Source organism: Apiospora phragmitis, assembly GCF_038363925.1.
Source record: "Apiospora phragmitis strain CBS 135458 chromosome Unknown utg000004l:1.0-3135199.0:1.0-3139288.0, whole genome shotgun sequence".
Classification (NCBI taxonomy): Eukaryota; Fungi; Ascomycota; class Sordariomycetes; order Amphisphaeriales; family Apiosporaceae; genus Apiospora; species Apiospora phragmitis.
In genome coordinates this window covers 1,002,584-1,016,661 of record NW_027117402.1, presented here as the reverse complement: position 1 = coordinate 1,016,661, position 14,078 = coordinate 1,002,584, and the positions used below count along the sequence as shown (strand labels likewise).

General features: G+C 53.2%; 5 protein-coding genes across 5 annotated transcripts; all 5 read right to left on the bottom strand.

The window, feature by feature from the left end:
• Positions 1-192: 192 nt before the first annotated feature.
• Positions 193-1,738, bottom strand: PG994_003461 (uncharacterized protein; the record flags this gene model as incomplete). The annotated part of the gene is made up of 3 exons (XM_066854870.1): positions 193-829; positions 900-1,352; positions 1,506-1,738. 3 exons carry the CDS (start codon positions 1,736-1,738, stop codon positions 193-195), a joined length of 1,323 nt encoding a protein of 440 aa, XP_066719148.1.
• Positions 1,739-2,349: 611 nt separating this feature from the next.
• PG994_003460 (uncharacterized protein) lies at positions 2,350-2,880 on the bottom strand (the record flags this gene model as incomplete). The annotated part of the gene is made up of 1 exon (XM_066854869.1): positions 2,350-2,880. One exon carries the CDS (start codon positions 2,878-2,880, stop codon positions 2,350-2,352), a length of 531 nt encoding a protein of 176 aa, XP_066719147.1.
• A 950-nt stretch (positions 2,881-3,830) lies between these two features.
• PG994_003459 (uncharacterized protein) lies at positions 3,831-5,700 on the bottom strand (the record flags this gene model as incomplete). The annotated part of the gene is made up of 2 exons (XM_066854868.1): positions 3,831-5,238; positions 5,360-5,700. The coding sequence occupies 2 exons, from the start codon at positions 5,698-5,700 to the stop codon at positions 3,831-3,833; spliced, it is 1,749 nt and encodes a 582-aa protein (XP_066719146.1).
• Positions 5,701-7,155: 1,455 nt separating this feature from the next.
• On the bottom strand, positions 7,156-8,586 carry PG994_003458 (uncharacterized protein; the record flags this gene model as incomplete). Its single annotated transcript, XM_066854867.1, has 3 exons — positions 7,156-7,502; positions 7,679-8,108; positions 8,167-8,586. 3 exons carry the CDS (start codon positions 8,584-8,586, stop codon positions 7,156-7,158), a joined length of 1,197 nt encoding a protein of 398 aa, XP_066719145.1.
• Positions 8,587-9,523: 937 nt separating this feature from the next.
• Positions 9,524-13,130, bottom strand: PG994_003457 (armadillo-type protein; the record flags this gene model as incomplete). Its single annotated transcript, XM_066854866.1, has 7 exons — positions 9,524-9,731; positions 9,789-10,534; positions 10,593-11,858; positions 11,912-12,345; positions 12,398-12,580; positions 12,651-12,870; positions 12,924-13,130. The coding sequence occupies 7 exons, from the start codon at positions 13,128-13,130 to the stop codon at positions 9,524-9,526; spliced, it is 3,264 nt and encodes a 1,087-aa protein (XP_066719144.1).
• Between the last annotated feature and the right edge of the window lie 948 nt (positions 13,131-14,078).

The window sequence follows — 14,078 nt, the reverse complement described above, 5'->3', positions numbered from 1 at the left end:
GATTGTATTCACGCAACCGAAATTGGCACCGGAACAGTCAGTGAGTAGTGGGTGCCAGCTAGAGACGCCATCATACTGATTCATATTATCTAGCTCGGAAATTTAGCATCAGGGCTTAGGTCGCAGAGAGAGTTTTCCTGTCTCGCATACAACCACCTAGTAAAAAGACCGCGAAAAGGGCATAATTGAGCGTTACTCATCGTCATGGCTACCAACTGGCAGGGCTTCCTCTTCCTCTTCCTCTCGTGCGTAGGCCGCATGTGAGAAATCTTCCCAGTAACGAACGGGCTTCCAGGGTTGTTCTTCGATCTTGAACCCCTCAAAAGTGACTTCTGTGCTGTACGCGGGAAGAGCCACGGACCCTTCGAAACGTGTGAATTCGTCGTCGGTGAAGGCAAGATGCCCCTTTCCGGGATATGCAATGATTTTTCCATCCTTCAGATCACGACCACGCAGGCGCAAGTGAACAAGGCCGGCATGACACTCTTTCCGTTCTTTCTTCAGAGGCCGACCGTCCCTGGCAGCGGCGTAAGTGGCCTTTCGCTTGTTGCTTGGGGAAGGCTCCTCTGTCTTCTCATCATCCTCCTCATCCTGGTCGTCCTCTTCCGTCTCTTCGTCCTCTTCATCACTGATATCCTCTAGATGGGTGTCCAGTAACTGCTGATCCAGACTAAGAAGCATCACACCCTGGAAGTATGGAGGGGTGTTGATTGCGTGGGCCGGAAGTCTCAGCGACGTTAAAGGTGATGATCCGAGAGGGCCATTCTTTCTCGACTGCTTCACATCTGATAATGTAGGATCCGGCGCACTTTCGCAGTTGTGCATGCTGCTTAGGCCCGGTGTTAACCCACCAGCGGTCAGTGTATTTTGCCCGTATCACGAGTTGACCGTGGTTCCACATGTGCTTGTTCATGTCCAGTTTCCAGGCACGGGCCTCATCCTCTTCCATTCTTGCGCGATACTCGCACTCAACACGGCGCGCCAAAGCCCGAACAGCATTAGGATCCCATCCAATACAGACAAATGACCAGTCTTTTCTGGACTTTCTGAGTGTCTCTAGACCGGGGATGTGCTTTGCCATTTCATGCAGCCGAAGACGGTCGCAGAGATCATGCAAGACCATGGGCTCGGGGGCTTTTGTGCGGTCAGGCTCTCCCAGGTCATTCAAGAAGTGGTGTGCCATGGATCTGTTGAGGTCGCTGTAGGCTTGAGATGCAGGACTCGAGCGAGTCCACTTTTCCTCCTCGCTCTTTTTATCCATGGCTTCAATCTCGTCCAGCTTCTTCTCCCAGGATCGTATCTCTTCGGCATGCTTCTCATCTGCGCGCATGCTACGCTCAAGGGCCAGCACGCTTTCGGGTACGCATGTACACTACTATCTGATTAGCGAGAATACCACACAAATAGTAGCGGTGGTGGTACCTGCGTTACCATCGCCAACAGCAGTACGTAGGATAACTTCAAGCTCGGCTCTCTTTGCGTTCGCGTTGAACGGAATTCCATACCAACTGAGCTGGGCAGTGAAGAATGCCTTGGAGAAGAGCTCCAAGGCCTCGTCCATGGTTGAAAGCTGGTCTTCCTGTCGGCGAAGACGCTGCGGTTCGAACAGCTCTGACAAACGACCGCCTTCCACGCGGTCTATACCAGAGTACGTGCCAAAAACGCCGCTTTGGAGCACGAATCCGTCCCTCTTCAGCTTCGGCGGCTTCGACCTGAGGAAATACCAGTTCTCACCCATAGCTCTTGTCTCCGCGTGTTCAGTGCCTTTGATGGTGATGGTTGTGGGCGATGCTGGCAAAGACGGATGATGATATTGGATCAAGTAAGCTGTGGTGCTGGCATCAGTTGCGATCCTTCAGGCATAAGAGGATTTCAAGACTGGCAATGATTGAGGGCCACTTACGAACCTCGAAAAAAGTTAGGCGAATGGAAACTGAAAGCCAGGCATGAGAGTTCCGACAGGTGAAGGTGGAAAGTAATGAAAATGTTTGATTGAACGTTGTCGCCTGGGGCAAACCGTTTTGGCACAGGCCAGCTCCTTCACTTTGTATTTACCTGAACATAACCAGCCCTGTTTAGGTACTTGTAGTTTTGCTGTCTGTTCTTTATTACCTTTGCTATCAGGGGCCTACAGACGCCCGATCAATACCAAGGGCACTGCCCACTCCAGATAACCGGCTACGCTGCATAATCTAATGCGCTTCTCTAGCCACTCCGTCTTAGCAACCTCGAGCAGATTACTTTGACTCGTAGTCTTTACTATATCCCAAGATTATGATATCATGAATCCATTTCCCTCCGCTTCATTAAGGACTGCTGATTGTCCTCCAATATTCGAAGCTCCCATCATCATTCCCGACTCCGCAATCCACTCGTGATCCCCGCCGCCAGCTGGCTCGCCGCAACCGCCGCAAAGATATTCGACGCGAAGTTCGCGATACTCGACGCCGGGTTCTCCGTGGGGAGAGCGCGCAGCAGCACCGGCGCGAGCACCGTGGCCACGACGCTGGCGACGACGCAGCCGTAGAAGACGGCGTAGTGGACCCGAATTACAGCGTGGTCGTGGTGGCGCCCATGCGCCTTCTTGCGCTGGCGCTGCTCGCGCAGCACCGGGACGACGGTGCAGTAGTTGGCGAGGAGCTGCAGCAGGGCTTGCCAGAGCAGGGCGAGCAAGGCGGCGTTGTTCTTGTCGTCACTACTTTCGGACGTTTGGGAAGAAGCTGCGAGCTGGAAGCCGAGGATGCCGGCCGTGCTTGTGATGAGGATCACCACAGTACACCAGAAGACGGCTTCGTCGAGCACAAGATCGATGATCTGATGATACGCTCCGTACGACGAAGATTTGATCCATCTGTCCCAGAACCGCAAATCAAAGGCCATGCTCCTTGTTCTTCTTCTTTGGCAATCTCAATGCAAAGTACTTATATAATTGAAGAAAAGCGTTTTGAGTGGCGAAAATAGTATCTTAGGATAGGCCCAAGAAACCGTTTGGATATCAAGCTGAATTCTCTTGGTAGTAAATGTGAAAACGAAGGAATCGTTTCTGATCATAAGTATTAATCTTCACATGGAAAAGTAACTGGAGCCATCTCTGACTTTTGTTCCACGGAGGATCTTGGGTGGTTATGCAGATGGTCTTACCGGGACCGAAATCTCCCCTGAGAACCCCCCAAAAGGAACCCATATGTCCCCAATGGGGGTGGCGGTGCTTACCTATCCCGCTGCAAGGCAACATCGTCTGTTTTTGGACGTGTTACAGCAGGTCAGGGCTCGAGGACAGCCAGGCCTCGCACGACATGAGGTATCAATTTTAGAACATGGCGAAGCGAGAGGACGCGAATCATCAAACCATATTAAGACATTTACTCAGCTAGGCAACCAACACCAAGGCGAAGTGAAATGCACACGGATAAGATGGGATAATAATATCACTTTGCTCTTGTGCATTTTTGACGTCAGAGCGGCACTCGGCATCCGATTGTGTAACCGTCCAACGTAGCTGAATGAGGCTCTAGTGGTCACTGGTTATACTGATACTGGAAGGAAAATCAGGAAGAACTACCAAGGGGTACCAGTAGGAAAGCCAATACCTGATCGAGAGTTCGACACCCGAAGTTGTAAAGACGAACGAAACAAACATGTCTAGAGCACGCCTTTAATGCAGGCATTTACCCAACTGAAACTGACTCTGTAAAAGAAATGGTATGTCACAGTGCGAGGAACCTCTATATCTATCACTATTACAAAGCCCTAAGAGAATCAACCAATGGCACTGACCACTGTGAATAAGGAAAACAGAACAGAATGATACGAATGATGTACTTCCCCCCTCAAGGTGCCGCCTGCGGCTCCTTCTTCTCCTTCTCCTCCTGCAGTCCAAAGTCCGTCTCGAGCTCCTCCCGCAACCCGACCTCCCTCTCGAACAGCACGAGCACGAAGCAGACGCCCGAGAAGACGACGCCGACCTGCCAGACCCGCTGGATGCTCCACCCATAAACCGTGCGCACCTGCTCCGTCGTCGCGCCCCCGAACGAGCCGACGAGCGCCGCCGTCCCGTGGGCGTACGCGTTGCCGTGGTCCAGCGCCGCGCGCGCGGCCGGGTCGTCGATGGTGTGCAGCAGCTGGCCGAACCGGTTGTTGAACACGGCGGCCGGGACCGTGACGGCCCAGATGACGCCCAGGCTGCGGACGAAGGCCCAGGTGCCCGTGCTCAGCGCCGTGTCCGCCTCCCGCAGCTGCGCCTGGACGGCGGGCAGCAGCACGGCCATGCTCAGGCCGGCGCCGACGCCCAGGAAGAGCTGGAAGAAGACCCACGCGGCCGGGCTCGAGCCGGGTCCGAGGAGCGAGGAGAGGCCGCAGCCGAGGGTGAGGAAGGCGAAGCCGATCAGGTGGAGCGGCTTGTACCGGCCGAACTTGGTCATGAGGACCCCGCCGACAGCGGAGAACAGGGGGAAAGAAATAACCGTTGGTATCAGGTACACGCCCGACAGCGTCTGGTTCGCACCCAGCACGGCTTGGAAGTAGAGAGCGTACACGTAGATCATGTACAGACCCATCATGGACTGCAGAAAGGTGACGACGAAAGCGATGGCCGATGTGCGGTTGGCGAACAGGTGGTACGGCGTGACGGGCTCCGAGACAAAGGGTGTACCCTCGAACAGGGCAAAAATGACCAAACCCAGTAGGCCGCCGGCCAGGGGCGTGGCGATGCTGGCATCGGACCACGGTCGCGAGGCGCCCCCGTAGGTCACCGCATACATGATGGCAATGCAGGAAATGGTGAGAATGGTGACGCCAACCCAGTCGACGCGACGAAGCTTCTGAACGAAACTGCCGCCCACACGGCTCTGCACTTTCATGAAGAAGAAAGTGATCAAAATGCAGACGCCACCGATGGGTAGGTTTAGATAGAAGGCCCAGCGCCATTGGCCGCTCTGGGCGAGGGCGCCACCAATCAGGGGTCCCACAGCTGTGAAAAGACCAATTACCATAAACAGAATGCCGAGATACTTGCCGCGCTCCCGCATAGGAACGAGATCGCACAGTATAAGATCCACCATCATGTTTATCCCTCCTGCGCCAATGCCCTGTACCGCGCGCGCGGCGATGAGCATCCGCCCAGAGCTTGCGCCACCGCAGAGACCGCTTCCGAGGGTGAAGACGGCCAGTATGGCGATGAAGATCGGTCGGCGGCCCCAGAGATCGGAAAGCTGGCCGAACAAGGGCTGGAGCACGGCTCTGTAGAAAGCACCTTTCGTTAGCCAGGTCTCATTGATTGCGGGTGTCTTTACCATCATCTTAGTCAAGATGACCACCTCTAATAAGTTGGATGGCTCCGAAGACGGTAGAGCCAGCTTACCCAGTGAGAAAGTAGACGTTCGCAACCCAGACAAAGTCTGACCCGACTTCCAGATCGGAGGATATGGTGGGGAGGGCTGTGGCCACGATGGCGCCATCGAGAGCACTCAGTAAGGTGGCGAAGAGCAGTGCGAGAAATACGATCCAGAATTGCAAAGTGGGTTTGAAAGCTGGAGGCCCCTCGCCGACTGTTGTCGAGCCACTTCCCACGATGTTGGCTTGGGAAGAAGAAGAAGACGCCGGGGCCCCGTCGACGGCGCTGCCATCGTTGCGGTGATCATTCTTCGTGTTGTGGGCAGCAACCACGCTGCCTCCCTGCGGTTCATCGGGTGAAAGAAGCATTGGGAGTTGGATGGAAGCTGGAAGCTGGTGGTGTTGCGACGGCGGGCGGAAGAGTTAGGCGTGGATGAAGCTGTCGGGTCTCAGCGTTCCAAGGATCGCGAACGGTTTCTGAGGTTTGAAAGCGCCTCCCACTCTGTTTCGGATGATAGTTGAGATGATGGTTCTCAACCTTCATAATTCCTTACTTGATTTCCATAGCCGGTTACATTTTTATTGAGCGACATTCGAAGGTGATATGTTGCTGCCTTCTGTACACCATTTGGAATCTCGAACTCGACTGCTTGACTCCGATTGGCTGTAGCAGCTGGCTCTGGGACTCATTCGTATGCTGACTCCGATTGGTCAAATGCTGGTATGGTACAGTACCAAAAGCACCACTTATTCCCTTTCCAGGGAATCTGTACTGCAAATCTGCCGATCTGCCAGGCAGGGGTCGCGGAGATTAGGGGCCCCAACCCACATGTGTCTCTCCGATTGGCCCGCCGCGTACTTCAACCACCGGGCACTTACACCATCTTAAGCGCAAGGACGGTAGGTGAGTGGTAGATCTACATACATACGACAAAACCCATGTACGTGTGCGCCGCGAGGCTGTAAATAATTGCCTACCTAAGCCGTTGTCATGCAGGTTGCTTGCAGCTGCCTAGCACACGCGGCGCGACCCGCTGCGTGACGACCGCCGCCGCCGGCACACATCCTTTTTGGCTTCCCTCTCGGTTGCCATATGCACCAACCTGATCAACATGCAAGGTCTTGAGGTGTGACGCCGGTTGAATATCGTCTACGGCGTAAGCAAGTCTGTCCTCCTCGGCAAGCGCAATAACTACGGAGGTCATTCGTGCTCTGCCGGTATGACCATCACTCGAATTCACTACCTATATGTCCTTCTCTGCGCACCCTTCCATACTGAGAAAGGTTCCTAACATAGGATAGTGCCGCAGCTCTCGACTCCCCGACAACGCGAACGCGTCTACCTCGTCCCCTCGCGCGTGGTGGCAGTTGGCGACCTGCACACATATACACGAGCGACCATTCAGCAAGAGCATTCGGAGCCTGACCTTGACAATAACCGCTAGAACTCAATGACTAGGTTGGTTCCGACGACGACGGCCGCTGACGGTTGCTCAACTCGGAGGTTCTGCACGGAGACGTGCAGCACGAAGAGGCTTGGAGATCAGGCCATACCAATGGACATCGACGGGCCGTACCACTTAGTGAATTACGACAGGTAGTCGATACTACCGTCTGTGCCGTGCTGGAGGAAAAATTAGGTAGAAATGAGGTTGACGTCCCGCCCCAGCATCTCGGTGTAGTCTTCACTCGTAGCATTATGTTATTGCACGTACTTATGAATGAGCCACATAGGTTGCTGTGAATGTTGCGAAAAGATAAGTATGCAACGAGATCGCCACCATCCTGTCTCTAGGTTTCTAAAATAATAAAGATTGTCTGGTCCTATTTGAATTTCTGATCCACAAGGTGTAGAATGTCGACCATGATGCCATGGAGTGACATGTGCTGCTCATTTTCTGGCAAGTCGTGCTCTTGTGACAGTATGGTATCACGTAGCGAGACGGCGACAGGGTCCGTCAGAAATGGCAGTCTAGCCTCTGAGTCGTTCTGGGTCGAGGCAGGAGACGGGCTTGCAGTCACACCAGCAGGATTGATACCCAGTGCGTTGGTGATGCGCAGAAGCATGCCGGATGTTATGTCAATGAGCACCTTGACCTGGATGGGCAAGCTGTTGCTCAATTGGAAAGTTCCAAACTGCAGACTTGGCAGGATGAGCTTGGCGCTCGCATCTGATTGCAGAGCCAGCAGAAGCCGCATGAAGATGCCCGGCAATTGCGCATCAGATGCGCATACGTCGTTATAAGGGTCATGATCAGCACTTGATCAGTCCGTTTCGGTAGGGAAGTATGTGCGGCCGGAGTTGAGGAATCACGCTCCCCGTTTGTAGTGGCAGGCGTGGACATACTCTTCAGTATATCCCATAGCTGCTCTGCCTGGTGGAGCATGCGATTGAACGGCCGGTGTTGCTCAGCCGATGAGCAATGGTGAAGGACAGTACCAGGCTGATCTTTCAGGGGGGAGTTGGCTCTGAGGAGCTCGTAATCCTGGATTATTTCTAGACTCAGCTGCGTGAGACTCTTACTATCAGTGGCTGGAAGCTCGTGGTCGTCCATTGTCCTGTGAGGCACAGGCGTAGAGACGTCACCGCCATGCAACGAACGCCAGGGCTCCAAACTGGCAGCCTCCAAAGCAGTGTGAGGCTCAAAGTTCCTTTCATCGGACAGTTCAGCTGTAGCTGGATTGCTTAAGCCCAATTGTGCATCTGGGAACATGAACGAGAAATCGCCAGAATCGAAACTCGGAACAGGCATGCAGAAGTCCATATCAGAATAGTCCTAGTATTACCAACATCTTAGCGAGGTTCGTACAATAGAAAAATCGTTTGGAACCGACCGTGTGATTCTGATGATCTGGAAACATGGGATTGCTATCTTCGCACGGCACACTTTCGGCCAAGCTGGTCAGTGGCCCGGCTGTCGCACTCGTCGTACACAGAGTCGTGGGAACAGGTACTCCACCCCCGCTGGCAGGCACCAAGGGCCTACCAAGTTGACGTGACAGATAATCGGGCTCCAAGTTGGTCGTAGGTGTAGTGGTAAGAGTAGTGGCCGTTGTGGTAGCATTCAACAAATTCTCGCGCTCTTTTGCCTCGTTACCGGGCGCCTGCACAGGACGGCCCAGAGTGATTTTGCAGGGCTGGTTGACCGCATTACAGCGGCCACAGGACTTTCCACGCCTCTCATCCCGGTCGCAACGAAGCTTGTAGAGCCGGCATAGATCGCAAGCCGAGCGTCTAGATTTCCTTGAGCCCATTTGAACGATGCACGAGCATAAGAGAATGGGCCCTCGGCGCGGTGGCTTATTGTGTGCTGTGAACCAGTAGTCTTGATCTTCGTAGATTTTCTTCGATCAAAGCTCTTCCGCGGCGACAAGTCTGGCTGTGTCTATCGGCGGCGAAAGATGAGAGAGAAAGGGTTGTCGTCGTCGTAAGCACCCCTTACACAGGATTCAATGGGCTTAACTTTCTGCCTGGTTAGTCAGCATGGCATGTGGATGGTGGGGTCCAGGGATGCTCTGAGCTCTCTCTTCTAACGTTTAGTCGGCTGCATACATAATACCGGCTTCAATCCTGTCTTTTATTGGCACCGGAATGAGACAATATCTGTGAGCCTCGTGATTGCACCATATATATCGAATACGCAGGCGGGTCCTCGAGTGGATGGAATTGGATGTTGCTGGGCAATTAGGCTTCCTCCCAGTACAGGAACCAACGATACACCAGAATTGGCCCATTGAATATTCATGTACATAGATCCCCATTAAACATGAAAGGAATAGTATCACGGGATAAAGATTAGAAGTAAATTTAACTTCTATATTCAGACTTAAGTCCTTGATTGCTACGAAGATACGCGGCAAGGTTCGTTACCCTGAAGCCTTCAGCTCGTTTACTAGCCCCGCCGACCCCAGCGTATACTGCTGCTGTCTTGCAACACCATTCCAACGAGGTGTTTGGAAGATTGAGATGGGATCGTTGCATTATCAATTGTGCTATGGTATCATCAAGAAGCCTATACTGTGCCTCATATCGTGCAAAAATTCATTACTCTCCACTTGAACCCGGTATCTATGGATGTGCTTGTGACGCAGCCTAAATCGCCGTTGGCCCCGGACTGTGTGTGGTACTGCCCCTCCCGAGTTCTTTTCAACAGTCAGTTTCATCCAAGCCCACCCGTCTCCCAAAGTCAGTCTAAGCGAAGTAACGCATGATGGTTTGCTGGGATTCAATGGGGAAGTGCTGCAGCAAAGCCTGTGCGTTGACACCCGCCGCTTGCATCAAAGCCTTGGTAGCCTGAACCACCTTCTGGGCCACTTCACCACTGCCGAGCATGTCAGCCTCGAAGGCCTGAGCAACGTAGACGAAGATTTTGTCGGCCTGGCCAACAGCGGGGTTTTGTCTAGCAGTAAAGTTAGTTTCACGAAGGCTTCCTTTTATAGGACCAGGCGGAACTTACGATTCAATCAGAGTAACAAGATAGCCATAGGCAAATGGTGCTGCCTCTTCATCGTTACAGACGGGTAGTGTGTTGACCCATTGGTTGACGACCTCTTGTGGGTTCTGTACGTTAGAGTTGTTGAAGTGCAGAATTTTGGCAATGGCGGCGCATGCGTTTTCGGTCGCATAAACAGCGTCGTCGCCACGGGCATCAGGTACTTGCGTCACCTGGAACAGGTAGGGGATGGAACCGCCAAGGAACGGAGCCCAGGCAGTGCCTCCACGATGTGCTGCAACGCCAATGCCGTAGGCCGCAGCTTGCCGGATAGCTGCAGATGCATCCTTGCAGCCGTCAATCAGGGGCTTCTGGATGTAGTTGGCGTAGTTGATGCTCTGAGGCCCGCAGTACTCGATAACATCATCCATGATGCAAAGACCCCATTGTCGTTGCGTTTGGTCCTCGGAAGCAAGGAAGCTCTCGTAGGTGTTCATGAGACGTTCCCATGGGCGGAGGAATGCGGCACCGTGGTTCTTGAAGATGGCATGGAAAGCCTTGTTCATGTCCGAGAGGAGTGTCTGATCATCCTCGATGGCAAGAAGGATATCTTCGGCCTCGTCCTCGGCGTCCTCGGCAGAAACGCCTTCCTTATCTTCTTCCCGTTGGGCTACGCGATCCTTGTAGTCCTCAATGGCGGAATGCACACCATCAATGAACTTGTTCATGTGCTGTTCTGTGAGACATTCCTTTCCAACCACTTCAACAGACTCGTAAAAATTGGTACATTTCAGCCAGAGCGTCAATGGCTGGCTCAGCTGTCAGTACCTCGAGCAGTTTGTCGACAGTGGCGGCCCAGAGTCCCCGAAGCTCGTTTGACGTAGGCCCGTAAGCCTTCTTATAGGAACCGAGCAGTTGAGGAACCAACTTGGCCGAGATGAACCTGACCGGGTCATGGAAAAAGAACGCAAGACCAGGCAGCGCGATCTTCTCCATAGTGTCCGTGACATACGGTGCGAAGGCCGCCTCCAGAGTTTGCGCATATACGACAAGGAGTTCGATTGCCATATGTTTGTCATCCATCGTACTAGTTCGGATACCAATCATCTTGCCCTTGAGGGGCACGAGCTCCCAACCGTCCTCTTGCTGAATCTGCTCAACCTGATCCTCGTCGTCCAGAAGTTGAATATCGGCCTTAGCGCTGGCAAGCTCGACCAGGGGTGGCATGACATTAGGCAAGAAGGGGAGGAAATCGGATCCCATTACACGGCACATGCGCCCCCAGCAGTGCATCAGGTACTGAGCTTGGGGATCGTCGGCATCCGTGATGCTGGTCTGAATGGTAGCCAGGAGATTCACCAAAGTCATGGCATCGTTACCGAGCCGCTCTTTTCCAACGGCCAGGGCGATAAGGGTGGCGCATTCCATGGCCTTGGCACGAAGAAGTCGGAATTCCTTCTCGTTCTCCCGCTGCAGGACATTAACCAGCAAGGGCATCAGAGTATCATAATACTTCGAGAAAGCAGCCTCGGCAGCATCTGCAATAGTGGCGATGGTGGATAGGGCCTGTTCCTGAACGAAGCGCTTGTCGTTCTGGAGGAGGTTGAAGAGCTGGGAGAGCAGGTCGTCCAGATACGGCTCAAGAATGGCCTTCTCCGCCTCCTCGCAGAAGTTGACGAGAGCCGCAGCAGCGTGGGCCTTGACGCGAGGTTCAGCCGAATTGAGGACTGGAATGATGGTCTTGAGGATAATGTCGTAGTACTGCTTTTGCATGGTGGGCGCAAAGTCGGTGCTCATCTGTCCCAATGCCTGGCAACCCGCCCATCGAACTCGCGGATGGGGGTCCTTTAGCGCTGGTACAACGAGGTCCAGAACCTGGTTAAGCTCCCTAATCATCAGTTCGCGACATCCTTCGGAGATAGCAGAGATAGCCATGAGAGCCGCATGGCGGTCCTTCCAGGCCATCGAGGTCATCATTCTAGGAAGCCAACTGAATGTGGGCGCCAGTATGGTCTCGCCGCCGAGCTTGTTGGCCAATCGGTCCATGCATTGTTCCCCGGCGACATGGTTCAGGTCACTTTCCTCAGAATCAAACTGGGAGATTGGTTAGCCAACATATCTGAGAACTGTAAGAACAAAAAACACACATCTTCTGAAGCAAGCCATTCGGATGAATCATCGTCATCATCCTCGCCTAGATCGGTCATCAAGCTCAGGCATTGAGTGATCATGTCGTTGGTGTAAGACGAGTCCTTCCGGCACATGGACGGGGCGTAGTCCGCAAAAGTTGCCATCAGTTCGAGGGCATTCTGGCGGCAAATATCACCCAAATCCTTGTCCTGAATGACACCGACGCTGAACATAACCAAGTTGTGAAAAAGGGGCTTAAACATTTTGGGGCACGTCTCGGCGAGGTCGATGAGGGCCAAGAGCGCTTTGCTAAGGTCATCAGACTCTTTCGAGTCCTTGATAGGGGGAGAATGTTGAGGACGTCGGGCAGGAGCGCAAAGTATTTGGGCTGGGACTTCTTGCCCAGACTGCGAAAGAAGGACGCGAATGCCTCCATGGCCGCTAGTCGCACCTAGAGTTGCAAATCGTGTTAGATCTTCCCAAAGTGCCGAGATCTCTCCAACCACATACTGCGACGGAATCATCCTTGAATCCTCGGCTGAAAGCCTCCATCACGGCTCCCTCGTGTTGCTTCTCTATTATGCCGGGGGTGGTCGCAAATACACGGTAGGCCGTCTCGCGCTTGCCGGCGTCAGGGGCCATACTGAGCTCGAAGAGGCCACCCAGGATCTGGGGCCAGTTATCGTCTGCGACGGAGTCAGAAACGGTCCAGGATCGTTGATACTTATGGATAGGGAGGATGCGAGTTTGACTGACTGTTTTCTGAATATTGTCGCGCCACATCAGCGACAGCGTCGCTGATCTTATTCCTCACGTTGCGCTCGGTCTCGTTGGTGAGGGCTTCGAGGAGCTTCTGTCGGATTGCGTCGGCGTGTACAGAGCTGAGCGACACGAACATCTCGACTGTGTCGCCCTTCTCATTCTTTCGTGTCTTGGAGGCTATTCTGCGGAAGATCACAGAGGCGAAGGATCGTATCTGGAAAGAGCCAGTGTCAGATTATATATTGGGGAGGAACAAAGCAACAGAACAGCGAGAAAGGGCCATGACTTACGGGAGCATCGGTCGAGCCTGAGATCTGCTCGGCCAGGCCCATCAACAAAACCTCGGGTCGCGTCGCGGTCCAGTTGTTCTGCAAATGGTCCTCGGCCTGAGAGCGGACATTGTTGTCTGGGGACTGCAGAGCCTGCAGGAGCTGAGCAAGCTCTGCGGTGGACTTCGGGAGGTAGCATCGACATCGTGGGCGGTCGCTGTTGTCAGACTCAGTCAAACTCGCGATGTCGTGCTGTGAAGAAGGGAGAAGAAAATGTTATGGTGGTGTTGTTGTTGTTGCTCTTTCTGCTGGTCCAAGGTGGGGGTATTTTTTTAGGACCCTCGATCACAGAGCGTTAAATGAGGGGAGGGGCATCCAGCGTGGACAAGCGCGGGGACAATTCCGGGATTGAGTTGGACGATACCCTCAACCAGAAAGGGATCAAAGTTGCTGGAGTCGTAGTGATCTACAGCAGAAGGGGAGAAGTAAACAAGGGAGTCCGATAGAGAAAAATTATGTAGAGGTTGGCCTAGGAATTGAGAGTGAATCTTTTTCTTGCACCGACGAAACCCAATCAATTCCGGCCAGAAAGACCAGCTGCACTGAACTGAACCTAGTCGCAATGGATAACACCAGACGCAGCAACACCACTACCCTGACTTGATACAAGTGGCAGAAAAAATGTTGGTGGGAGATTTGACTGGCGCTGGGCGGGCTAAAAGGTTGCCTGCCTTATCGGCCGCACCTAATGGGCTTGTCCCCTCTTTATTGTTCCTTATCCGATGCTGTTATCCATCCAGCCAGATCCATTTGATGGACTGGAATGTTCAATGGGGCCAAGGTTTCTGAGAATTATGCTCCCATCACCGTCCAATCCGTCAAGAAACATGGGAAGCCAGGGCAAATAGGATGGTGGGGCATGTGCCTGTCCCTGTGTTCATTGTATAGGTATTGATTTTGTGCAGCACACAGGGGGGAATTCCACCCATGGAGAAAAAGGACTCCCTCCATACTTGGCTGCAGGTGTGCATTTGATTGGAATACGTGTAAGCAAACCCGTTTGTATCTTGTTATATCACATAACTAACCTATAACCTTTTTCGTCAAGAGAGTGTTGGAAGAATAAAAAAGAAAGCCAGTTGCTTAGCAGTCA